The 27,299-nt window shown below is 33.4% G+C and overlaps 3 protein-coding genes across 5 annotated transcripts in view; 2 read left to right on the top strand and 1 right to left on the bottom strand.

Annotated features, from left to right (window-relative positions):
• The window catches only part of Invadolysin (leishmanolysin-like peptidase, invadolysin), a 69,383-nt gene that overhangs the window by 26,044 nt on the left and 16,040 nt on the right, over positions 1-27,299 (bottom strand). For all 3 annotated transcript variants that reach the window (XM_090119044.1, XM_090119046.1, XM_090119045.1), the window contains exons 2-4: positions 13,306-13,406; positions 13,110-13,140; positions 12,769-12,851 (exon numbers count right to left, since the gene is read on the bottom strand). In XM_090119044.1, coding sequence (XP_089975170.1) covers positions 12,769-12,851; positions 13,110-13,140; positions 13,306-13,406 — 215 coding nt within the window. The remainder of the gene's footprint in view (positions 1-12,768; positions 12,852-13,109; positions 13,141-13,305; positions 13,407-27,299) is intronic.
• Positions 564-8,530, top strand: LOC149895431 (uncharacterized). The gene is made up of 7 exons (XM_090118741.1): positions 564-737; positions 1,993-2,115; positions 3,944-4,057; positions 4,365-4,503; positions 6,173-6,337; positions 7,575-7,713; positions 8,353-8,530. The coding sequence occupies exons 2-7, from the start codon at positions 1,999-2,001 to the stop codon at positions 8,528-8,530; spliced, it is 852 nt and encodes a 283-aa protein (XP_089974867.1). The 5' UTR covers positions 564-737; positions 1,993-1,998.
• Positions 17,111-17,948, top strand: LOC149895430 (uncharacterized). The gene is made up of 2 exons (XM_090118740.1): positions 17,111-17,150; positions 17,224-17,948. The coding sequence occupies exons 1-2, from the start codon at positions 17,111-17,113 to the stop codon at positions 17,946-17,948; spliced, it is 765 nt and encodes a 254-aa protein (XP_089974866.1).

Here is a 27,299-nt window from a genome sequence, read left to right as displayed (position 1 = left end):
TTTTAGAGATTTAAGCATACAAAGGGACATAGGGACAGAGAAAGCGACTTTGTTTTATACTATGTAGTGATTTATTTATTTAACACTTTATTACACATATTTTTTTTTTTTTAATTTAAAAGTAAATACTAAATCTCATCGTTACAGCTTTAAGATGTGTAACGGCCAACGGGGCGGGGCCTTTTGAGAGTGATCTCTACCAGGCGACGCAATTATATTATTGAGTTAATTAATAAACAATAAATAATATTGTAATTTTGATTACCCCTAAAACGAAAAAATAATAAAAAAGCGTAATAATCCATATTATAAATGCGAAAGTAACTCTGTCTGTCTGTCTGTTACTCAATCACGCCTAAACTACTGAACCAATTTTCATGAAATTTGGTATGGAGATATTTTGATACCCGAGAAAAGACATAGGCTACTTTTTATCCTGGGAAAATGACGCAATCCCGGAAATCCCACGGGAACGGGAACTATACGGGTTTTTCTTTGACTGCGCAGGCGAAGCCGCGGGCGGAAACCTAGTAAACAATAAATAGGTGATATTGTAATTTTGATTACCCCTAAAACGAAAAAATGATAAAAAAGCGTAATAATTTAGTATAAATAACGTTTTAATTAATTATTTTCAGGGACAAAATAGATGATTGAAACGTCTTTTAAAATATTTCTGTATCCCCCGGAGTCGAATTTACAACCACGCTGTTGCTAACTCCAAGTTTTAAGTAGAGGTAAGTTTAATCTTAATATATATAAATCTCGTGTCACAATGTTTGTCCTCAATGGACTTCTTAACCACTTAACCGATTATAATAAAATTCGCACACCATGTGCAGTTCGATCCAACTTCAGAGATAGGATAGTTTAAACATGTAGGTACCACGGGCGAAGCCGGGGCGGACCACTAGTATTAATATATTTTGTTATTTATATTATACTACCTGTGCCCCGCGGTTTTACCCGCATTGCTCCGCTCTTGTTGGTCTTAGCGTGATGATATATAGCCTTCGCCTTCCTCAATAAATGGGCGCTCTGGTAGTGAATAAATTTTCATAATTAGACCCGTGGGCCCTGACATTAGCGCGTATAAGCTAAGAAACGAACTCTTCAGCTTCATCCTAATATATATAAATCTCGTGTCACAATGTTTGTCCTCAATGGACTCCTAAACCACTAAACCGATTATAATAAAATTCGCACATCATGTGCAGTTCGATCCAACTTGAGAGATAGGATAGTTTAAACATGTAGGTACCACGGGCGAAGCCGGGGCGGACCGCTAGTAATATTATAATATACATAAGGACGTATCTTAACCCAAATATGGTTTACCATTCAATGCGGAAAACTGTTTATTCAGCATATTTACATCATGTGACAGTTAGAGGAAAATAAAATTTGCTCGAAACAATTAGTTGTGATAAGACGAGGTCGTTACTGATAAGGCGAAATATAGTTTTTGGATATGTATATTGTACTAGTGCCCCGCGGTTTTACTCGCATTGCTCCGCTCCTATCGGTCGCAGCGTGATGATATAAAGCCTTATAGCCTTCCTCCATAAATGGGTTATCTATCACTGAAAGAATTTTTCAAATCGGACTCGTGGTTCCTGAGATTAGCGTGTTCAAGTAAGTAAACAAACAAACTCTTTCATCTCTTATCATCGCACTTAGATCAGTAGGATAGTAGTAGCTATACCATGGTTGAAAGTCCAATTTAAACATAAAGTGAAGTCCCGTGTCCCCGTAGTGGGGTAGGGGGCAGATGCATTATTCATACATCTGTTTCACTGATCGATTTTTCTTAAGGGACAAGTAGGTGATCAGCCTTCTGTGTCCTGCCAGACCGAGACATTTTTTTTTTTCGTCTCCACCGGGAATCGAACCCAGGACCCCTCGGTTCTACGCTCACGCGTCAACCACTGTACCGAGGAGGCGGTCTCTTAATCCTAATCTCAATTTAAACATAATTTTCCTCTATTCCAGTTGAAAATGGCGTCTCAAGCCAGCGAATCTCCAGGGCCGTATGTGATACCCTTACCAGAGAGGCGCCCCTCCCTACAACATACAGTTTATATAGATTTGGACGACATAAGGCCAGAAAATGAAGTAAGTACATTGACAGAACCACAGTAAATAGAATAATAACAGTATCCTAAGCGTGATCGAATCAACTTACTGTATTCGATAGCGAGTTAAGCGGGGATCGAAACAGCTCGAGACTATCTGTCAAATACTCATGATACCTATTATCTATAGAAAACATATCTGCACAGGCCCTTACGCGGTCCCTAGCGAGTAACACTTGAAGAGATGATAGGCATATAGTAAATCATCTACGCCTTTTAGATAAAATAATTACCTATACAACAATAACGCAGTAGGGTAAATCTTTGTAACTTTGTAAATCTTCGCAACGAATACGTTTCATGCATATTTAAAGAGGGTACTCGCTACTGACAACACATAGCGACGACTGCTTACGAGCTTACGAGTCTCGTCTAGCATGTTCGTGTGAATGAGACGTTTCGACCGTTTTGTATGTATTTTCTATACTGTCTGTAATCTATTTACTGTGACAGTTTGTCCCTTGTAATGTAGAATTTAAAACATATGCGAAAGTGTGTTTATTTGTTTGTCTTTGACATCGTAACGTAGCGTTTTTGAATGATTTTTGTGCCCAGAGTGATTTAGGTGCCTAGAGAGTGATATAGACTTCTATTATCTATATACTGCGATGAAACATTTCATTTCCCTGGGAATTTCCTCTGGCTACGAGAACGAAGCCGTGGGCGGAAAGTTATATGTAGTTATACATGTTTAAATAACATATTACGAAGTTAGTGGGTGGTTAAACTATATAATAATATAACTGAATTAACCGAATATTATTTAAATGAACATTAATCATAATAGTTTTGAATTAAATCCGGTTGGATTAATCTCAACAGTTGTTGTTACGTTATAATTTAAATTGAAAAATATTTTTGAAATACTACTAATATTATAAATGCGAAAGTTTGTGAGGATGTATGTTTGTTACTCTTTCACGGAAATACACTACAGAACCGATTACAATGAAATTTAGCACAAATATAGAGGGTAGGTAACTTGGATTAACACATAGCATAGATTTTATCCCGGAAATCCCTCGGGAACGGGAACTATGCGGGTTTTTCTTTGAAAACGCAGTCGAAGCCGCGGGCGGAAAGCTTATACGTTATAATTTATATCAACGCGCAAAATATTTTTGAAATTAATTAATATTTGGTGACCTCGAATAAATTCATCATTTATTATAACATCGTGACTTGTTACAATATTTGCTTCAGTAATTATAATTTTAAGTCACTTGTTTCTAACAAGAAATTCGAATTTCTTTTAATTATTATACTTTTTGAAATCTGGTTGGAATTTGCTGTTTTATAATGCTATGTTCTAACGCTATAACTTTTTCATGAATACTATGAAACCTACTACCTTTTCGCTTTTACCTTTCCGGCCAGGGCTTTCGCGCTGTCTCAAACTTAACAAAAATGCTTTTCAACCTATTTAAAAAATTACGTAAGGTAAAGCGCGTCGCACACGGCGAAGATACTATAATATTTTATGTTAGGATTCTCTAATATAAAATATTACAGTATCTTAAGGTATCCGGTATCAGCGTTCTGACCATCATTTTTCTTTTTGTCATTGCGTACTAAGACCCCTGTAGAACCGCCATCCTGTTACAAATGACCCGAAATTTTGTGTCAGTGTTTCGGGTCATTTGTAACAGGATTGCGGTTCTACAGGGGTTATATTAGTAATTAGAGAATCTTAACATAAAATATTATGGTATCTTCACCGTGTGTGACGCGCTTAAGATCATTATCTATGGATAAAAATATATCTAGGAAACAGTAGCCCAATAGAAACCAGTGTATTTTATTTACAGTTAGCAAATTCAAGGGTAAATGCATCTTCTAGAAGCAGAGAATTTGTTTTGTCGGCAGAGAGTTCCGGGCAGAATGGCCAAGCGCAGGGGCAGAATAACCAAAGCTATGTTGAAGTAAGTGTTTTTATTTATTTATTTCTAATAAAATTTTATAGCAAAAAAAAGAAGCACTCGATAGAAATTTTAAGATAGATCAATTAGTTTTCATCAAAATCTAAACAACAAAGAAAACAAAAGTGCCGAGCACACGTGTCAGAAGTGAAACTTCTTTAGGCGCGTTGAGAGTTTATGACAATACCATCACGTCATGGATTCGTCGTCGTTTCACTTCTGACACGTGTGCCCAGCACACACGCTCTTTTTTGTAAATAATCTTCATTGTAAAAAAGCTCTAATCCCTCACACATAAGGTACATTGCAGGAAACAATATTCTACGATCCCTTCGACGACAGGAGGATAGACGTCGCGAAGGAGGGGCCCCGACGACCCAACCAACTGACCCTGACCAGTACTTCAGTTCGATATCAACCCTCTGTTCACACTAATAGACAAAGTCCTGGTGAGTTTATAACTTTACCTATATTAACTAGCTGCGCTTCGCGGTTTCACCCACTTGGCTCCGCTCCTGTTGGTCTTGGCGTAATGATTATAGCCTTCCTCGATAAATGGGCTATCTAACACTGAAACAATTTTGCAAATCGGACCAGTAGTTCCTGAGATTAGCGCGTTCAAACAAACAAACTCTTCAGCTCTATACTATTAGTGTATTACGAATCTGAAGCTGGCTGTAGAGTTTGTATGTTTCTTTCTTTGGTGGGATGAACGCGTTAATTTATGGAACTACGGAAAAAAATCCAGTGTAAGGTAGCCCATTTATCAAGGAAGGCTCTAAGGTTATATAATCACGCTAAGACCAATAGGAGCGGAGAAATACGAGTAAAAGCGCGGGGTACTAGCTAGTCTCATATTTATGCTTAATATTTGATAAACAATAATAATTGTTTAATGACAAGAATGTTGCTGGAAACTTTGCCTAAATGTCGTCATTCCTCTGGTGAGAACTATTCCACATGCTATTTTACTCTGCAACATGTTGCCCGCAACTCCGCAGTATGTTGATTCAACTTTATTGCTAACTTACCTCCCGCGGCTTCGCCCGCTTTGTCTAAGACTTAACAAATTATATACGACGTTCTCCTTCCTCTTTATATATTTCTCTTCAGTTCCTCCCTATATATTTAGCGAATCACTCTATATATATTAAAAAAAAACGGCTTTAGGGACTGACAGACAGCGACAGCTGTTTTATACTATGTAGTGAAAAAAGATTTACCTTTAATACGCTTTAGTATTCAAATTCTTGTATAGAATTTTTAGTTTCAAGCATTCAAATCGAGGCGTCGCAATTTTTAATTTAGAATTATTAAAAAGCCTTGAAGAATTTCATTACAACGATGAACTTGTCACGTATAAAAGTAAAAAAATGGACTTTTAATTTTAAAATCTCAATTTTTAGTTGTCCTGTATCATATTATTCATATTGAACTCACTGAGGCGATAAATCTGTAAGTCTCAAAAGATCTATGTAAGAATTTTTCATTCCAAACTATTACATCTTTAAGATCTCAAGATATTTCAAGCTAAATCACTTTTATTAATAAACTAGCGGTCCACCCCGGCTTTGCCCGTGGTACATGTTTACGTTTTCTCTACATAAGAACCATCCTCGTACTTCAAGGAATATAATAAAAAAAGAATTATCGAAATCGGTTCAGCCGTTCTCAAGTTATGCGCTTACCAACACATTTTGCGATTCATTTTTATATATAAGAAGATAAATAACTGCAACAGCCGACGTTGTTCTGCCCTATTGTTACTTTTTCATATTTTCTCTCCATAAGAACCTTAATTGTAAAAATTAGGCTTAAAAAATGAGCCGCATTGGTCGAGCTGATCTCGAGCAACACACTTAGCGTTTCATTTTTTTAAGAAGCCTAGCTAACTAAAGTATGAATTACAATACAATATATAATTTCATCTTATAAAAAGCGTGTTTATTACGTTTTTTTTTCTAAAACCTTGATAATATTTGTTGGTTTACCTTTATCTCGTTTATAACCATTCATAGGGACTTTTATACTATGAATTGATAAGACACCAACACATATTTGTAACTACATTCTTGCAAATAAATATAATTTGAATTTAATACAAATTATCCCTTACAGTGTACTCATCACTTCCCCGTATAAACCCTGTCCAAACACCGCCAGATGACGGATTCAGACTCACTCCCCTGCCCGTGGCTGAGACGCCTGAGCCACCGCCAGCGTACACGGAAATTTATACGAGGCAGGAGAGATTGGCATCTCCTGTAACACCTTCTAACCCAGGTAACTCTACTCCCCCACTAGACAAGTGGCTTTCTATTAGCGTAAAGTTTAATAGAATAGATTATGAATGTATGATAGATATTTATCTCCAGATTTCGTCAATCTCATACATTCATAATCTATTCTATTAATCTTTACGCTAATAGAAAGCCACTTGTCTAAGGGGGCTCGACTCATATAGGCTTGTAAGAATAAAAATTTATGAATGTATGCTCTTCCACGTTGTTACCAGAATAACTGACTTAATATTTATGTTGTATATAATTTGATATGTGTTGTATTAATACTATACATAATTGGTTTTATTATTTAAATTTTAATGGTAGTCGGATACACACCTGGTTTTCAATGTATAAGATCGATTTCTACTAAAACCTGCATATTCAATTCCAAAAGAAATTCGGAAAGTCATCCCTTACATTAAATAATTAGTAGACTTTGTATTTATATTGTTATGAGACAAAGGGAAAAAGTCTCTACCTGTACTTTCAAATTCTCATCTGCACTCAGTTGGACAGCTTAAAGTGACGGCATAGTGCTGAATCTTATTATTTTATGCTCTTATATCGTTCTAGATAGTTCACCTGGTGGTTCAAATGACCCATAACTTTTTCAACATGGGCCTGTAGTTTATGCGTAACACAATAAATTACTTGAAAAAGAAACGAAAAGACTGCATATAAATATGAATGATAGATGATAGAATTTTTTTTATCCAGAATAAAAAACACTTACATATTATTTATCTGCCAAACTGTAAAACAGTTTGTTGGTAGCTCTTTTTTTACATAATATTATAAATACATCTTTCTTATATAATTTACATTACATATTAATCTACAGGGTCCGGAAAATGCCTGGAAAATACCCGGAAAATGTGCGGAAAATGCGTGAAAATGTCCGGGAAAACGTGGAAAATGTCACTTCAAATTTGCGAAGTAATTAAAGCAGAAAACCAAAAAAAAAGAAAAAGAAAGCTAAAATCTTTCATATTAAATGTATATGGGATATTCATATTTCATACTTAATGTATATGGGAGGGTTTAAAGATAATTTTTTTTTAGATTTCTCGATTTATTTTTAAAAATTTATTACCGCCATTTTACTCATTAGGTTAAGTACTTTCGATATCAGTTTAAAGTTTTTTGTTATCTGTAATACTTACGGAAAAATCGCCTGTGCACACTTAACGATTACACCCTGTATATATTACATATAAATACTATTTTAATTCTAGGTTACCACCTCCCTCAGCCCCCTGGCGACCGAGACAGGAAACTGATCACCTGTCCTTTCTGCGGGGTACGCGTCTATACCCTGGTAGTTAGAGAATCTGGCGCTATAACACACGTGATGGCTGTTATATTATTCTTTTTGTGAGTTGTTTAATATAATTATTACTTTTAGGGCCGATTTTTCAATCCTTGGTTAAAATTTATCCGTCTAATAAAGTATTACACGAACATTTTTAAATGTCACCTGTAAACTGTCAAATACGGACAATTAGAATACATTTTTGAAATGGTAGTTTAATACGTTATTCGATGAATAAGTTTTAACCAACGATTGAAAAATCAGCGCTTATTATAGTTTGGTTAACTTCGCATCACCTACATACATTTGTAAGTTTATTAAGTTTTTACAATAACGGGTAATTTTTTCTGATGTGGGGGACCTTTTTGGCATCGTTATAATGTTCAATTTGTAATTTGCATCCGGATATTGCTTTCCACCCGCGGCATCGCCCGCGCAGTTAAAGAAAAACCCGCACAGTTCCCGTTCCGTGGGATTTCCGGGATAAAACCTATCCTGTCCCGGGGTAAAAAGTAGCCTATGTCCTCTCTCGGGTATCAAAATATCTATATACCAAATTTCATGCAAATTGGTTCAGTATTTAAGGCGTGATTGAGTAACAGACAGACAGACAGAGTTACTTTCGCATTTATAATATTAAAGTATGGGTTTGGCCTATTTGACCACTCCAGCTTGTATACACATTAATTTGTATTTTGCAGCTGTTTAATCTTCGTGTTCTGCATATACTGCATGGATTGGAGCAAATACAAGAATCACTATTGTCCGAATTGCAACAATCTCATCGGATACGAAATACCATTTCTGTGCACTGACATGGTTTATTCTAAAAAACCTTCCATAGTTGTAATACATGATAGGTCGTATCGTGTTGTATAAATTATCAGTGAAATTACTCAATAAATCAAGGATTAATTATTTGGTTAATACTTAAAACATATGTATACAGGGTGTAATCGTTAAGTGTGCACAGGCGATTATTCCGTAACTATTACAGATATCAAAAAACTTTAAACTGATATCGAAAGTAAGCCTAATGAGTAAAATTGCCATGATAAATTTTTAAAAATAAAACGAGAAATATCTAAAAAATTAACTTGAAACCCTCCCATACATTTAGTATGAGATACGAATATCCCATGTACATTTAATGTGAAAGATTTTAGCTTTTTCTTTTTTTGGTTTTCTGCTTTAATTACTTCGCAAATTTGAAGGGAAGTTCATTTAGAAACTTTAAATAGTATTCATTTCGAAGTGACGTCCTCATTGTATTGCACAATGAGGACGTCACTTCGAAAATCTGCTATGAATACAAAATGTATGGGAAATAAAATGTATGGGAGCGTTTAATGTAACATTTTTGGATATTTCTCGTTTTATTTTAAAAAATTTATTATGGCCATTTTAATCATTAGGTTAAGTATGTACTTTCGATATCAGTTTAAAGTTTTTTGATATCTGCAATAGTTACGGAATAATCGCCTGTGCACACTTAACGATTACACCCTGTATAAATAAATATTTAATAAATAAATGACTGGAGTGATTTAAATATATCGTTTTTCTCATAATATGTATGAATTTATTTTTATTATTTATAGCTGTAAACTAATTTCCTAATTTTGATTTGATTATATTAAAATTGTTTTAAAAGCCTGTTTCACTACTTACTGATGATAGTCTTTGGTAGCATATTTGGCATTATTATTTTTGTGTATCATTTTATCACAGACTAGCGGTCCGCCCCGGCTTCGCCCGTGGTACCTACATGTTTACGTTTTTTTTTCATAAGAACCATCCTCGTACTTCAAGGAATAGATTCCGCAGCGCACGCGATGACAGAATTTTTTTCAAGGAATTTTTTACACCTTGGGTTACATAATTGCATTTTTGGTAAGGATCTCTAATTTTTTTGAAAATTCAAGGCCAGTGGAAATTAACATTAAATTCGCAAAGCACGATGTAGATTTGAATTTTTGGTATGTTGTTTGGATCAGTTAGGGTGATGTAAATCCCAATTTGCAACTTCGAAAAAGTTGTGCTCGCTGCGCACCACGTGATAAACTGCGAAAATTTTGGACTTTTTTCACTTTTTGCCCTAAAAGTCATAAACTATGCGTTTCCGACAATTATGATTCAGTACATAAATTAAGGTTATTAAATTTGCAACAATTTAAGCCTAACCGCAGCTCTCTAAACCTTATAACGACTAAACTGTGGCCATTCGAAGATGGTTCATTTTTCCGGAAATATTGAAATTTTTAGTTTTGCTCCCGTTTGAAGCAAAATATTGGCAAAAACCGCTCGTTCTATGAGAAGTTCGTATAATAAAGTTGTAGTGCATTTAATTTTCTTTCATAAGAGCATAGAACAAAGTCTGTGAGACAAATATTTCACACACAATATCTGAAAAACAAAAAGAAGGTAGAAATAGATTTTTAAAGAATTGAAACTGAGAGCATATAAAATCATAAAAAGAATAATACTTTTTCATTTGCAGGATAGGTAATTAACAAAATTACAAAATTTGGGAATTAGGAAAAAAGATTATACGCAAATAATAAACTTCGAAAATTTTGGACTTTTTTCACTTTTTGCTCTAAAAGTCATAAACTATGCGTTTCCGACAAGTATCATTCAGTACATAAATTAAGGTTATTAAATTTGCAACAATTTAAGCCTAATTAAAGCTCTCTAAATCTTATAGCGACTAAACTGTGGCCATTCGAAGATGGTTCATTTTTCCCGAAATATTGAAATTTTTAGTTTTGCTCCCGTTTGAAGCAAAATATTGGCAAAAACCGCTCGTTCTATGAGAAGGTCGTATAATAAAGTTGTAGTGCATTTAATTTTCTTTCATTAGAGCATAGAACAAAGTCTGTGAGACAAATAGTTCACTCACAATATCTGAAAAACAAAAAGAAGGTAGAAATAGATTTTTAAAGAATTGAAACTGAGGGCATATAAAATCATAAAAAGGATAATACTTTTTCATTTGCAGTATAGGTAATTAACAAAATTACAAAGCTAATTAAATTTGCAACAATTTAAGCCAAACCGCAGCTCTCTAAACCTTATAACAACTAAGCTGTGGCCTTTCAAAGATAGTCAGTTTTTCCCGAAAATTTCAAATTTTTAGTTTTTCTCCCGTTTGAACCAAAATATTGGCAAAAACCGCTCGTTCTAAGAGAAAGTCGTATAATAAAGTTGTAGTGCATTTAATTTTCTTTCATTAGAGCATAGAACAAAGTCTGTGAGACAAATAGTTCACTCACAATATCTGAAAAACAAAAAGAAGGTAGAAATAGATTTTTAAAGAATTGAAACTGAGGGCATATAAAATCATAAAAAGGATAATACTTTTTCATTTGCAGGATAGGTAATTAACAAAATTAAATTTTCTACAACTTTATTTTATGACCTTCTCATAGAACGAGCGGTTTTGCCAATATTTTGGTTCAAACGGGAGCAAAACTAAAAATTTGAAAATTTCGGGAAAAACTGACTATCTTTGAAAGGCCACAGCTTAGTTGTTATAAGGTTTAGAGAGCTGCGGTTAGGCTTAAATTGTTGCAAATTTAATTATCTTTTTAATTTTGTTAATTACCTATCCTGCAAATGAAAAAGTATTATCCTTTTTATGATTTTATATGCCCTCAGTTTCAATTCTTTAAAAATCTATTTCTACCTTCTTTTTGTTTTTCAGATATTGTGAGTGAACTATTTGTCTCACAGACTTTGTTCTATGCTCTAATGAAAGAAAATTAAATGCACTACAACTTTATTATACGACTTTCTCATAGAACGAGCGGTTTTTGCCAATATTTTGGTTCAAACGGGAGCAAAACTAAAAATTTCAATATTTCCGGAAAAATGAACCATCTTCGAATGGCCACAGTTTAGTCGTTATAAGGTTTAGAGAGCTGCGGTTAGGCTTAAATTGTTGCAAATTTAATAACCTTAATTTATGTACTGAATCATACTTGTCAGAAACGCATAGTTTATGACTTTTAGAGCAAAAAGTGAAAAAAGTCCAAAATTTTCGCAGTTTATCACGTGGTGCGCAGCGAGCACAACTTTTTCGAAGTTGCAAATTGGGATTTACATCACCCTAACTGATCCAAACAACATACCAAAAATTCAAATCTACATCGTGCTTTGCGAATTTAGGGTTTTTTAGTGTCGATTTCTACTGGCCTATATAGCCTATGTTGCTCAGTGAAGATGCAGCTTTCTAATGGTGAAAGAATTTTTGAAATCGGTCCAGTAGTTTATGCGTGAAAACCATACATACATACAAACCTTTCCTCTTTATAATATTAGTATAGAGTATAGATAAGCTAAACAGAACATATCAAGAAGATTTGAAAACGACCACATTAAACTTACATACATACGAAAAATTGCCAAAAATAGATAGAGAATAGGTAAATATCCAACATTTTTGTGATGTCTTCTAATTGTTATGTATTCATAGTCATCATCATCATCATCATCAGCCCATATACGTTCCCACTGCTGGGACACGGGCCTCCTATGAGGGTACAGGCCATAATCCACCACGCTGGCCAAGTGCGGGTTGGCGGATGACACATGTCGTCGAACTTTTGATTCTTCGACATGTCGGTTTCCTCACGATGTTTTCCTTCACCGTTCGAGCAGTGGTGATGTTACAACATGCGCAGATAAATTGAAAAATCAATTTATTTCCTGCGCGCTCGCCTGGTCTCGAACCCCGGACTTATCGATTCGAAGTCCGAGGTCTCACCACTGAGCCACCACTGCTCTCTATTAGTATTCATAGTGGTCTATTAAATTGTAATTATAATAATATTGTATAAATTGTAAGTACATGTAATACTTCTTTATACGATACGATCCAACCAACATTTTTACTCGATTTTGACCCACTTTAAACGGACAGATTTAATTCAAACTTTGTACACTTATCAAGGATCGGTGACAATACAATAATTTCATGAGTTTAAGCATGTTTTTTTTTAATAATTATATCAATTATTTCTCAAATGGAATTTTAAACAAGGTCATTGGCGTTCCTATTGTTAGCTGGTTCGCATTATTTTGTAAATAAATAAATAAATAAAATAAACACTTACCTATTTAGTTTTATTGGTCCCCCGGTTTTCCTCACTTTTAAAGCTTGTTCCCAGAACTTAACAGCATCTGGTAATATTGTATTCTGTAATGTTTAATAATTAAAAAATTTAAAAAAAAAATCATAAAATAGCATTAATATTAATGTAAAAATATTAATTATCAACTCTAGATCCTAAACCCTGAAGGTGTTAAGGTAAGAAATTCACATTTTTATAGAAATAGTTAAAAGAAACTCCTGTTATATTATTATATATCTGAGCTATTATTTATATTTTTTCATATAACATGGAAACCTTCATATTATAAATTATAATATAACAAACCAACATTATATACTCACATTTATCATTTCAAATTTTTCTTGTTCTAACCTGAAAAATAAATATTTTTAATTACTATTAATCGGCGTATATGAAATTGATTTAAATAAGATATTTAGACACCATTTTGTAATCGGTTTTTAATTTAATTTATATGTAACAAGATATGATGATTAATTTAATACAATTATATAAAAAATATTTTAAAAAACTTACCTATATACAGAGTGGTCATAAAATATACTTATTCTTAGTGGTTGGTCTATACTTCTTCTTTTTACTATATGTGCTGGTTCTATATGAACACCCCGTATTACCTGAAACAAAAAATATATTATATTAATACCTACAAAAAAATGAATTTGACTGACCGGTTGGCTTGTAGTGTAGTGGTTGGTAGTGGCCCTGCCTTCCAAGCCAGAGGTCGTGGGTTCGATTCACACCCGGAGCAAATATTTGTGTGATGAACATGGATGTTTGCTCTGTGTCTGGGTGTTAATTATCTATATAAGTATGTATTTAAAATTATATATGTAGGTATGTTTATCAGCCAAATGGTTTCCATAACACAAGCGAAAGCTTAGTATGGGATCCGATCGTGCCGTGTGTGAAAATTGTCCTGAAATATTTATTTACTTATTAATTAATTGCGGAACCCAGCTCAGAGGTTATATAGTCGACTTACAGCCGGTTTCTGAATTGTGTATTTCACGTTAAGATCGTCTCATACGATACTTAAATGCTGCTTAAATATTTTTAAATATTTTCTTGTATCTGACATACGCTTTTTCAAACAATAAAATATTTTATCGTGTCGTGTCGTATCGTGTAAATGATTGAATTTACTCAATAATGTATTGTGATTAAGCCTTTTTTTTAGTACCTAAAGTAGTATAAAAAAGTCAAGACAGGGAAATACATCACATTAACAAATAAAAAAATAAAAAATGAGCGTGTAGTTACGCCATATGGCGTATGTTGAGCGGAACATAAGTGATGTAGGCGGTGTCGTCTCCATATGTATATCTCAATGGTTAAAAACAATTGATGAACTATATAACCCTAATTTACTTAGCTAATTTATACAGATTGTTATTTTCAAGACAATAGTAGTTATCCTTATGAGAGCAAACGAAGTCACGTGAATCAGCTAGTTATTTATAAATAGCAAAACATTTGAATTAGTGCAGCATACGCGTGCAATTGCAATGTACATTCGCTAAGAAAAACCCTTATTTTTATTATTCTCTGTCCCTCTTTAAGTGAAACTTCTTTAGGCTCGTTGAGAGTAAAATTTCACGGTCATGGCAATACAGTCACGTCATGGAGTAAGGCGACGATTTTGGTATCTTTAAATATTGCCAAAGAAGTTTTACTTCTGACACGTGGGCTCGGCACACACGCTCTTGTTTATTGTTTTTTAATCCCGTGGTCAGACCAAGCTAATAACAGCGCTGGATTTTGTTGTGATTTTGAGCTGGCTTCACTCACATGAGTCACACAACAGTATATGTAATGTTATCTTCTTACAATTATTTTATTGTTTATTATAATATTATAAGATATTATAAATGCGAAAGTTTGTGAGGATGGATGTGTAGGTGTGTGTTTGTTACTCTTTCACGCAAATACTACTGAACCGATTACAATGAAATTTAGCACACATATAGAGGGTAACTTGGATTAACACATAGGATAAGCTTTATCCCGGAAATCCCACGGGAATGGGAACTATGCGGGCTTTTCTTTGAAAACGCGGGCGAAACCGCGGGCGGAAAGATAGTATCTATATAATTTTCAGTATAAAAAAAGAGGAAATTAGACAGATATTTGTATTATAATTATTTAAGACGGTCGTGGGTGTATAATATAATCTATGCCTGTGGAAATTTTGTCTTGATTCAATCAACTGTTCTTGCGTGAAAGAGTAACAGACACACACCGTCACAAGCGTCCTTGTTTATTTAGGCTGTAAGCTATTTTTAGATGTTACTCTTATGGAATAACACAATATTCCTTATAAATAATAATAACATATATCTATAACATAAAAATTAATCGCAAAATGGGAGGCATAACTAAAGAACGACTGAACCGATTTCGTTATTTTTTTTATATTTTACTTGAGGTAGGTCGAGAATGGAGGAAACGTAAACATGTACCACGGGTGAAGCCGGGGCGGACCGCTAGTTTTATATAAAACCAATAAAATGTTTATGTACGTTTAATATTTAATTACAAAAAATATTTAATTAAAAAATAACTTTATTCCTCGACTGTACATCACATAAATCAATGTTATTATTGCACACATATCTCTATAATCAAAACAAGTGCATTTGTAGTAATTCAACCAATTTATCTATCTCTTCTTTTATATCTTTCAAATTAAACTAACTATCTGCCCGCGGCTTCGCCTGTGTTACGCGTAGTCACAGTAAAATCCGCATAGTATCCATTCCCCTGGGATCTCCGGGAAAAAACCTATCCTATACCTATGTCCTTTCTCATGTCTCGAACATACATTTTTTCCGCTTACATGGCAAACGCAGGCTGAACCCTACGAGTTTTATCAAAATAATGTAAGTAAGTATTGTACACATTGAAAAGGTCTACAGAAAAGTCCGTCATGGTATATGTCTATCTCTTATGGATAACCCACAATAACTTTTTTTTGTCATTACTTTTTACGACAAATAATGGCTAATTTTCGAAGCGATTTTAACCAATACAGCATTAATCCTTAACCAATTAAATACCTTGAATACATTGTTCATTTAATATAGATCTATATGGCCCTTTACACCGTATGATTTAAGTGAATATTTTCGAAGATATTACAGATTTAAAATTTGCGGGACGTAGCGTTTGCGGCGGTACCGGCCAGCCGCCATTGCACCCGTGCGAAGCCGGGGCGGGTCGCTAGTTTTCTTATATTATAAATCACTAGCTTTCCACCCGCGGCTTCGCATGCGTTTTCAAAGAAAATCCGCATAGTTCCCGTTCCCGTGGGATTTCCGGGATAAAACATATCCTACACATCACAAACTTTCGCATTTTTAATATTAGTACAGGATAGGATAGGATGTAGTGTGGATAGAAATGAAATTAAGTATTTGAATAATCACATACTTAATTAAAATTCTATCCGGGAATCGAATCCGGTATCTATTCTTTTGTAAACTAACCACTACACTACAAACAATTTTATAGTTTTCAATAAATTGCAACGTGTTTTGTTACAATAATAAATATTCCGATAATGCAAATAATATTGTTTATTTTATTCCACTCTGTGTGTAAGTACAATGTTTATTTTTAAACTCAAAATAATACTGCGAAATAATATCGGTATGCGCGTTAAGCAACCTTATGCCCGGTCAACAAATGGATGGGTGATCGCTCAGTGATATTTGAATATATCCATGATTTGTGAATGTAAAATTGGTAAAACAGTGTCTGTTCGTGATAATCTCAAAGTCGACTGCACTGCAGATTTTCATTCTGTTTTCACGAATCGGTAAAATGGTTCTCGCAGAAGATTTTTAGTACATAATTTGTTAGTTTTGAAAAACACGGGCAAATCCGCGGGCGGAAAGCTAGTTCAATAGAAATGTTAAAATTAAAGTCAAATTATTCTTCAAAGAATTTACAATCTGAAAAATGTTACTGTGAAATTTAAACTGAAATAATATAAAAGAATTTCAAAAGGAAAACATCATAGGAAATAAACTGGAGGAATCTTTGAGATATTTTCAGACTATGTTTTGTTTTTTTTTTTTATATTACAAGAATAATTAGTTTTGTTTTCACTTGGTATTTGTGTTAATTTGTGAATAGGAAAGTTTTATATTTCGAGGTCAATAATACAACTACCTATCTATACTAATATTATAAAGCTGAAGAGTTTGTTTGAACGCGCTAATCTCAGGAACTACTGGTCCGATTTGAAAAATTCTTTCGGTGTTAGCCCATTTATCGACGAAGGCTATAGGTTATATATCATCACGCTACGACGAACATGAGTGGAGCCACGTGGGTGAAACCGCGGAGAGCAGCTAGTAAGAAATAATAACAGTTCAAAATTAAATAGTTGTTATATCAAAACCAAAAAGTAAATTTCACAAATTACAGCTTACAGCCAATCGCAGTACATCTTCAAAATAGAACACAAAATCTCCGACAAGGAAACAATACTCGACGAATACGCAATATCAATACTTAACAAAACAGATGAAAACAACCAAACGCCAAAAACAAACGAAAATCAAAAGCTTCTAGAACGTTCTCGATCAGAAGACACAAGAAAAACAAATGCCGAAACTTCCCTTTACAATACGCAAATAATACCCTTTGTAATACAGAAACAGGACAATCAACAAATAAAGAGACAACTAGACACTTTTGCGATGGTACGAAAGAAGTCCCATTTAACGACAATCGATTTTAACTTCAATCCCTTAACACATAAAGTTCACATTCCACCAGTCAGAGAAAAAGGACAGGAACTAAATTTCAACGTATTTCTACCAGACTTGTCTCACGTTATGAAGCGTCAGAATAATTTACTTGACAGACTCGACAAAGTTCTAAGCGAAGAAACAAAAGCGGAGAGAAAGAATTTAAGGCATTCAGATGCGTCGTTATTGGCAGATTTAGAGAAGTTAAAAACAATGAAAGCAATGAAGCAAATAGTCATACAACCGACGAGGAAGATGACGACAATTCTGACGATGATCGATGAGACCGCTGTAAGGGAGGCTTTGAAAAAAGACCCGTTGGTAAAACGGATTCTGCAAATGGGTAAAAATAAAAGAATCAAGTATAAGAAAGAGGTGAAGGAGCTTAATAAGAATTGATTGCATTTTGTTATAATTTTAAGTATAAATACTACTAAATACTTTGTTCTGTTTTATTAATTATACCGGGATAAACATTAACCGATATAATAGTCAGATTATATGCATAGGTACCATCTATAACTATAAAAAGTGTTATTTTATAAGTAATTCTAATCGAAGTGATCGACTTCTTGATCTTTATATGAAAAACAAAAACTACTACGAACTATGAAGGCCGATGGAAGCGATCTCGAAAACTATAAAATATAATTAACTCAATCTATTAGTATACATTTCTACGCTGTTCTATGCTTTTCGATTTCCACAAAAAAGCATTCATTTTATACAAATAAAAGATCAGCTTATACCAAGTTTCATAAAAAGGAAACTAAAATAAGCTCCTAGCCTATATTATCCATCTCTTAGACTACAAACTGGAAGTTACAATATATTACAATATATTAAGTTACAATATATTGCCTAATTGACAATCATTTAATCATATGCAATATCAAAATTAATGTGATTTTGTATGGTGTGAAAGTTCACACGACTGTCAACGTAAAACCCGTTCACAGTATGTCGTGACGACATTTTGTCGTATCCCTAAGGTCAATTATTTATAATTTATCCGTATAAAATACGGAATAGTGATACCACTCAAGCTAAATAGATATTGATGAGTTTTATTAGTTGGATTTGTCCCCGCTATAATAACAACGACAATTTTAATAAGTTTGTTCAACAACTCAAGAACTGCTGAACCAATTTCAAAATTTCTTTCATCATCGGATATAATATATATGATCCCTGAGAAGGTACAATATATAATATATGCTGTATAAGTATGTACCCTGAGCCGGCTTTGCTCATGCAAGCATTGGATGGACCGTTAGTTAGTAAATATACCCTCCTCCGTTTATGCAGTTATAAATAGAAATATTAACTTTTACTAAAGATATTTAAAAAGCCTTCAAAAAGTAAAATTATGCAATAGATTCCGATTTATGATGTAAAAACCTGTATATTATGTAAACTTTGTAATGAACTTTCTTTAAAAATTTACGGCCATGATTAACATTTGACCTGTGACATGAAAAAGTTAAACATAAATTTAGATAAATTTATATTATTAGATATTTAGTCGTATCGTTACGTTATCGTAAAAACCGGTTAGAAATATGCATGCGTTTTTGTGTGAAGAATTAATTAATTACTGAGACCAAAAAAATTAGACAGATTTGAATTATTTTACACGAAATAAGAGGGATATTCTTACTAATGTTATAAACTAGCGGTCCACCCTGCTTCGCCTGTGGTAAGAAAGCTTATAGCACTCAAGGATCATACGTACATATCCTGATATCCAACGGTGAAAATTTTGTAGAATTATTTCGGTGTTAGACATTGAGTTACTATGTACTACGTACTAGAGAGGCCATCGCTATTACACTATTTGTAACACTAGTTAGAGTCAATCGTCTCAAACTATTTTTTTTTTTGATAAGTTTATTCATATTTTTTTATAAGATAAACAATATTTATTTGTTACATTGATTGGTTTTAATTTTTAAGTAATAAGAGGCAGAATATCTACAAAGTGTATGACTCACTAGCCACCCCGCGCCGCCGCGCTTGTCGCACAGATTTTGTTCGTGGTGTCCTCTCTATCATAATACCTCAATGGTATTAGATAGCCCATTTATCGAGGAAGGCTACAGGCTATATATCATCACGCGGCGACCTAAAGGAGCGGAGCGGGTAAAACCGCGGGGCACAGCTACATATAAAGTACATCAAGGTAACAGATGAATCTAGACTTCATTATGTAATGCCTGAGAAGTATGCGACCTTAATAACTGATAATGTACAATATGTTATATAACAGAACATCATTGCTTTTGTACATACTATAAGTATAGATGCGAAAGTATGTCCGTCTGTCTGTTATGTATTAAATGGAATGAAGATTGCAACAAATACATTATAAAAGTAAATCCTATAGATTAAGAGGTAAAAAAAATCACCAACAAAAGGCTACATTATCTACCTGATTGATAAAAGATAATGAACCAAATATGTATATAGGCCGGGAGATACTGACACAAAATTTTGGGTCAGTATCTCCCGGCCTAAAAGTAAAATAACTTGCCTGCGGGGTGTGTAAATTAAACATTTTCTACATCTTTTAGCTAAAATATTTCGCGACGAAAACTATCCAGTCCACGCTTTAATAAGATATTCAAGAAATTATTATATTTTCATTTTTCACTAATCCGTGATAAGTGTGCATAGTTTGAATTTAATCTGTCTGTCTGTCGGTTATAAACATACAGGTGAAGCTAATACATATAAGCGTGTTATTGTCGAGCCAATTTAATAGGCAACATTTGACGTCTATCAATTTTATCTTCATAGGGTGGTAACCTGCTTAAAAACATCGATTAAAGTGAATTAATCGATACGGACTTGAAACATTTGTCAATCGAACTTGAAACACATGTCAATAATTTATGATCATTTTTTCGATTTTTATTCCCAAGTAATCAATGCATTCGATTCTAGATGTCAGATTTCGATTTTTAGAGTAACGTCTCTGGTATTTAAAAAGAAAAAAGGTTTATTGACACAAAATTGTAGCGACGTCAGTTCTTTAAATCATAAGTTGTTTATTATGTTTAGAATGGTTTATCAGTAAAATCAAATCCTAAAATTACTTGTATCGGTCATTATTATTATAAATATGTAATCGTAATTGAAAAAAGTTAAGCAAATGTGCAGTTCTAACAAAACGAAATATCATGTTATTCAATGACGTCGTTACTAGGTTACGTTGTTGAATTTTGGTGAACTGTCAAATGTTGCCTATTAAAATGGCTCTACTATAAACATCACAACCAATTAAATAACAAATCTAAACCAAATCTATTACATTATATCATAAATTCCACAATTGTTTGGCAGGTTATTACAAACCTATACACAAACATAATTTATTAACTCATGTGGGCGTTTTCAAGAATTCATAATCTCAATTGTTTATAAATAATAAGATGGAATGTGTTTATTTCAATTACTATGAAATTTGACGGGTTTAAAACTGGTTTAAATGCATTTTTAACTCAGTTTCATTTTTTTTGTCATGACGTAAGCTTTACCAAGTGTTTATGAACTTATCCTCATAGAGGGTTCTGTATGAAACTCTGTACCTTATGAAGCTAAATCAATAAAAGAAAGATTAGAAAATTTCAGGTAACGCGAACGAAGTCGGGCAGAAAGCATAGTATAAAACACACAATACACATATTACACGTAAAATATCTAAAATTCCAAGTCCACAAACAAATACATTTACAAAATGTATCCTCAATAGGTATATTCTTTAGATGTAAACAAGATGTCTAAACGGATAGACGTTTCTCGAAATTTCGAATATTCCCGCGCTATTCACGCGTAAAGAAAACCAAGCGGAGCGTGAATGGACAGCATAAAGCTGCCCATTCATTTGCGATCGCGCGACTTTTAAAAGTATTTATTAAAAACGCAATTGGGATGCATAAGACCATGCACCTATTCGTATATTTAAGAAAAAATGAAGAGAGAAAGAATTTGACGCCAAAGCAGACATTATATATATATAAATTACTAGCGGTCCGCCCCGGCTTCGCCCGTGGTACATATGAAAAATAGATGTTGGCCGATTCTCAGACTTACCCGATATGCACAGAAAATTTCATGAGAATCGGTCCACCCGTTTCGGAGGAGTATGCAGACTAACATTGTGACACGAGAATTTTATATATAAGATATAAATTATTATAATTCAGGTAAAATGTTTTAACTATTAATGTTTATCCTCTAGATACTATATTTTGAATATTATTAAGTTTTGTAACCTGCTAATGTTGTGAAAACTAAATAAAGACAGATTATCTTTAATACATATAATATAAATCTCGTGTCACAATGTTTGTCCTCAATGGACTCCCGATTATAACAAAATTCGCACACCATGTGCAGTTTGATCCAACTTGAGAGATAGGATAGTTTAAACATGTAGGTACCACGGGCGAAGCCGGGGCAGACCAATAGTATATTATTATTTACTTATTTAACTTTTAAATAGAGAAGTGAAGACTCATTGAAAAATGTATCAGAAATGATAAAACTTATGGATAAAATATTCCTGCGTGGGTCAGCACATAATATAAGAAAAATATTTTGAAATAAGACAAGCAAATAAGAAATAATAAGTCTAAGCGTCTTACGTACTTAAAAAGAATAAGCAGTATATTGATATTATTGTCAATACAAGAAAATAAAGTATTTATGAAAGTGGATACAATTTATTGATAACTAGCTTTCCGCCCGCGGCTTCGCCCGCTTTGTCTAAAACATAATAAATTATATACTAAAACCTTCTTCTTGAATCACTCTATCTATAAAAAAAAAACGCATTAAAATCCGTTGCGTAGTTTTAAAGATTTAAGCATGCATAGGGACATAGGGACAGAGAAAGCGACTTTGTTTTATACTATGCAGTGATAATATTTTTTAAACAAAATAATGATATATTTAATACTCCACGACCTTTTTCAGCCACTGCTAATCTCTATTGACACAAGCCGGAACGCAGGACATAATTATACTAGCCGTGCGCCGCGGTTCCGTCCGCGTAGTCAAAAGAAACTCCCGTTAAAATGGGAACAATTAAAATATTCTATTTTTAATGCGAATTCAACTTAAAAGTAGGTCAAACTTTATTCTTAACTGATAACAGCGAAGTTATTAAACTTTTCAACAGCTTGGCGACAGAAAACTTGATGAAAAATTAAAACTGTTTAAAGTCAAATAAATTTTCGTTAAATCACCGCACCGGTACCATCACTACATAGTATAAAACAAAGTCGCTTTCTCTGTCCCTATGTATGCTTAAATCTTTAAAACTACGCAACGGATTTTGATGCGGTTTTTTTTAATAGATAGTGTGATTCAAGAGGAAGGTTTTAGTAATTAATAAAATTTATTGTGTTTTAGACAAAGCGGTAGATAGCTAGTTTTCTATAACAATAACTGTATATATTTTAGCCAACGTTTAAAAAAACAAAGTTTTGAAACCAAATGTCTATAATTTAGTTTCAATGCCACTTTGTCCATGATACGCTTTCTACAACTGAAATAGTAAATAGAAGAAGTATTTATTAAACAAAGAAAAAAAAAGCATTAGCTCGAGAAAATGGCGCCGAAAATCCGCCATTTTAAACATGGCAATTTTTGTGCACGATGCCGAAAATTTATTGTGACTAATGTTATAATATGTACCTATGCGAAAGAGCGTTTGTTAATTTGTCATTCTTTCAAGTCGCAACCGAGCAATTTTTTTATTTTTTTAGTTATTCTTATACTAGATTTCCGCCCGTGGATTCGCCCGTTTTGTCTAAAACTTAATAAATTATAATATACTAAAACCTTCCTCGAGAATCACTATCTATTAAAAAAAACCGCATCAAAATCCGTTGCGTAGTTTTAAAGATTTAAGCATACATAAGGATATAGGGACAGAGAAAGGGACTCTATTTGATACTATGTAGAGATGATTTGAGGCTACTTTTTACCGCAGTAAAACATCTTTTTCACATGGGAATTTCCTATGACTACACGGGTGAAGCCGCGGGCGGAAAGCTTACTAGCTTAACTTTTATATATATGTATATATATATAGCTTAACTTTTATATATTAGGCCTTAAGTGATAAGGGTATCCTGACAGAAAAACGTTTGCCGAGTCAGCGTGTGTGCCGAGCTGATATATGTTATCAGAAGTGAAACTTCTTTGGCAAGATTCAAAGATCACAAAATCGTCGCCTTACTACATGACGTGACGGTACGCGAACTAGAAATTTTACTCTCATCGAGCCCAAAATTACATTATTACCTGTATGTACACTTACATTATTTTTTTTTCTTTAACAAATTTTTTTGTAAAAAATAATTAAATGTGACATAATCGTCTTATCCTTGAAAATGTTCGTTCAAAAACAGAAAATTACGTATAAAATACGACGTTATAAATAATTTCCGTTGAGGGAAATTAAAATTTTATAGATGCCAGTATCTCACTTGGCGTATTATAGTCCGAGAGCTGGCTGTTTGAAATCTAAATAATCATTTACTTGTATTTATTAAGCTATTGCATAGCTTCTATCGCGGGCCTTGAGCGCAGGGACCGAATCCAGAAATTTAGAAACGAAAAACCTCACGCTCCCCACTCCGACGGTCACGGAGGTGTGGCTTGAAGGCATAGCATGCAATAGCTTTACCGCGGCAGTCCCCGAGTGCCACACGTCTTTTTTTTATCTGTGTGTTTAATAATGAAAAAATAAATTTACCATTGAAATAAAAATGTGTAACTCGAACCTGGAAACATGTTTGTGTAAGGTATATTAAAACTTCTGCCGTCTTTTAATTAAAATAATTTATTTTTGGATATTTTTAATCATGGGGTAAACTAAATTTAATAATATGCAGACATACACGTTTTATATTATGTAAATAGATTCCACACTATTTATATTATTTCATTCCTACACTATTAATAGTTATTTATCTACATATTATATCTACTTAACCGTGTGTCCAAAAAAATATATAATACGTTAAATTCCGACTTAGTGCAACCTTATTATGTTTAATTGCATCAATTGTATTGCACGCCTCATAAGCGAAGCGTTGAGGTGGGTACTACTGTCACTTCGCGCAAAACATCTGATTTTTCAAACTTAAAATGTCTTTATGTATCATACATTGCACTTGTAAGATAATACATACACACACATATTAAGAAAAAACACTATTTTTAACGTTCATGATATTTTTTATGTCATTTTTGTTATTTAAACTAGTTAAAAAACAGTTTAAAAAAGTTCTGTCTTGGACGTCCGTGTGTCTGTATGTGCGGATCCTTTTTCTTGTTAACACGATAGCGACCGAAATACTTTACTAATCGAGTCTTTTTTTTTCTCTTACGCTTGAGTATGCTCAGGAATAGAACCCTTTCATTTTTCAGGGTCTGATTCGATGTGGTTTAATTGTTATTAAATAAACAAAAATAATAATTAATAAATATTTATTAAAAAAAATTATGAGGCGTGCACTTTTGGATTTTCCAAATTATCTTACGTTGTTGCTAAAAATTACAACAAATAATATACAGATTGAAAATATGTCACAGTCTCTTGGACTATAAACGAGACATGCTCTACTGAACGTTTGGAATTTCATTCGTTTTTCATTGTCACTTCATAACGATATATTTTTATCATTTTTATTTAGAAATTTATATCTATACTTATACTTACTTAATCTATACTTATTACTTATATTACTTATAATATTATAAAGAGGAAAGGTTTGTATGTATGTATGTATGTATGGTTTTCACGCATAAACTACTGGACCGATTTTGATGAAATTTGGCACAGATAATCTAGAGACCCTGAGAAAGAACATAGGCTACCTTTTATTGCGAAATATGTACCACGGGCGAAGCCGGGGCGGACCGCTAGTAATATTATAAAGAGGAAAGGTTTGTATGTATGTATGGTTTTCACGCATAAACTACTGGACCGATTTCAAAAATTCTTTCACCATTAGAAAGCTGCATCTTCACTGAGCAACATAGGCTATATTTCATTTTCAAAAAAATTAGAGATCCTTACCAAAAATGCAATAATGTAACCCAAGGTGTAAAAAATTCCTTAATAAAAATTCTGTCATCGCGTGCGCTGCGGAATCTAATCCTTGAAGTACGAGGATGGATCTTATGAAAAAAAACGTAAACATGTAGGTACCACGGGCGAAGCCGGGGCGGACCGCTAGTTATTTATATTTTACAGGATTTACTTGTTCTATTAGAAAAAGATTCTGTGTGTTTGTTTGAAATGAAGAAGCTCCGAAATTACTGAACCGAATTGAAAAATCTTTCACCATCAGAAAGCTACATTATTCGTACATGTCATAGGCTGTATTTTGTTTTGTTTTTATTTTCAAGCAGCTTTGATATAATAATTGCGAATGCCTATCTCATATCTGTCTGTTACGCTTTCACACCTAAACCACTGAACCGATTTTAATGAAATTTCGAACAAGTAGCCAAGCATGGGAAGGACAAAATTCAAGTTTATAAGAACTTTTATTTTGTTTATAAAAAAACTAACTTAACTACAACTTATACTTCATCCAAAACTTGGGATCTAAGTCACAATCACTACATAGTATAAAACAAAGTCGCTTTCTCTGTCCCTATGTCCCTTTGTATGCTTAAATCTTTAAAACTACGCAACGCATTTTGATGCTGTTTTTTTTTTTAACAGATAGAGTGATTCAAGATGAAGGTTTTAGTATATAATTTATTAGGTTTTAGGAAAGCGGGCGAAGCCGCGGGCGGTAAGCTAGTATAGTATAAGTTTCCCTTTATTTCGTTATCAAACTTAACCAACACCGTTTTACACGTTTGTATTCTAAGTTATACATTTCACACTTTGCTAATTCTACTTGAGTAACTTAGCCTTCAAACACCATAGTATTTGGCACAAAGCTAAGGTCACTTAGCCTCACTTAACTATTGATATCATTCATTGTATTCCTCCGACATATTCTATACTTTTGTGTGTGTTTGAACGCTCTTATCTCAGGAACTATTTGATGCACATCCGAAGCCGGGGGGGGGGGGGGGGGCGGACCGATAGTTTAAATATTATAAAAAGGACTTTTTATATAAATCTAAACCTTATTAAGAAGAAATATTTATGTTTGTTTGTTTAACTCAGAAACTACTTCACAATATTTTTCAAAATGAATTTACCAAGTAACAAATATCCCCAACCTGCAAAGCATAACTAAAACTAAGTACCTATCTACTTCCTAAAAAATATCTGTAAGTACCTACAATCAAAGTCACAGGAAAACATAGTTAAAAGATGTTTCGTAAATGAGAGAAATCGAAAAAAGGGTTCGCAATCTAATTAGTATTGTAACAATGGAGTAAAAACATCAAACTTAACTACATATATCAAACAATCGAAAAACTCGGATACTATGTGGTGCGCGTTTATTTATAAACAAACATATTCATAATCTCAATATAGGATATAAATCTCGTGTCACAGTGTTTGTCCTCAATGGACTCCTAAACCACTTAACCGATTATAATAAAATTTGCACACCATGTGCAGTTCGATCCAACTTGAGAGATAGGATAGTTTTAACATGTAGGTACCACGAGCGAAGCCGGGGCGGACCGCTAGTAAATAATAAAAATCTTTATTTATCAATTCTTCAATTACACTGTGTATGTCACTCAATTTATATA

Source organism: Colias eurytheme, chromosome 31, assembly GCF_061535395.1.
Source record: "Colias eurytheme isolate Ceu_HAF_F1 chromosome 31, ilColEury1 Martin Lab GWU primary, whole genome shotgun sequence".
NCBI classification, from domain to species: Eukaryota; Metazoa; Arthropoda; class Insecta; order Lepidoptera; family Pieridae; genus Colias; species Colias eurytheme.
This window is presented reverse-complemented; position numbering and strand designations above follow the sequence as displayed.

What these genes read in the sequence shown, in the direction of transcription:
- LOC149895431 (XM_090118741.1), top strand. Translation starts at nt 1,999, where the DNA reads ATGGCGTCTCAAGCCAGCGAATCTCCAGGGCCGTATGTGATACCCTTA. An exon ending in TGTAACACCTTCTAACCCAG is followed by an intron (nt 6,338 to 7,574) that starts GTAACTCTACTC and finishes TTTTAATTCTAG; the next exon opens with GTTACCACCTCCCTCAGCCC. An exon ending in GCTGTTATATTATTCTTTTT is followed by an intron (nt 7,714 to 8,352) that starts GTGAGTTGTTTA and finishes TGTATTTTGCAG; the next exon opens with CTGTTTAATCTTCGTGTTCT.
- LOC149895430 (XM_090118740.1), top strand. Translation starts at nt 17,111, where the DNA reads ATGAGTGGAGCCACGTGGGTGAAACCGCGGAGAGCAGCTA. An exon ending in GAAACCGCGGAGAGCAGCTA is followed by an intron (nt 17,151 to 17,223) that starts GTAAGAAATAAT and finishes CACAAATTACAG; the next exon opens with CTTACAGCCAATCGCAGTAC.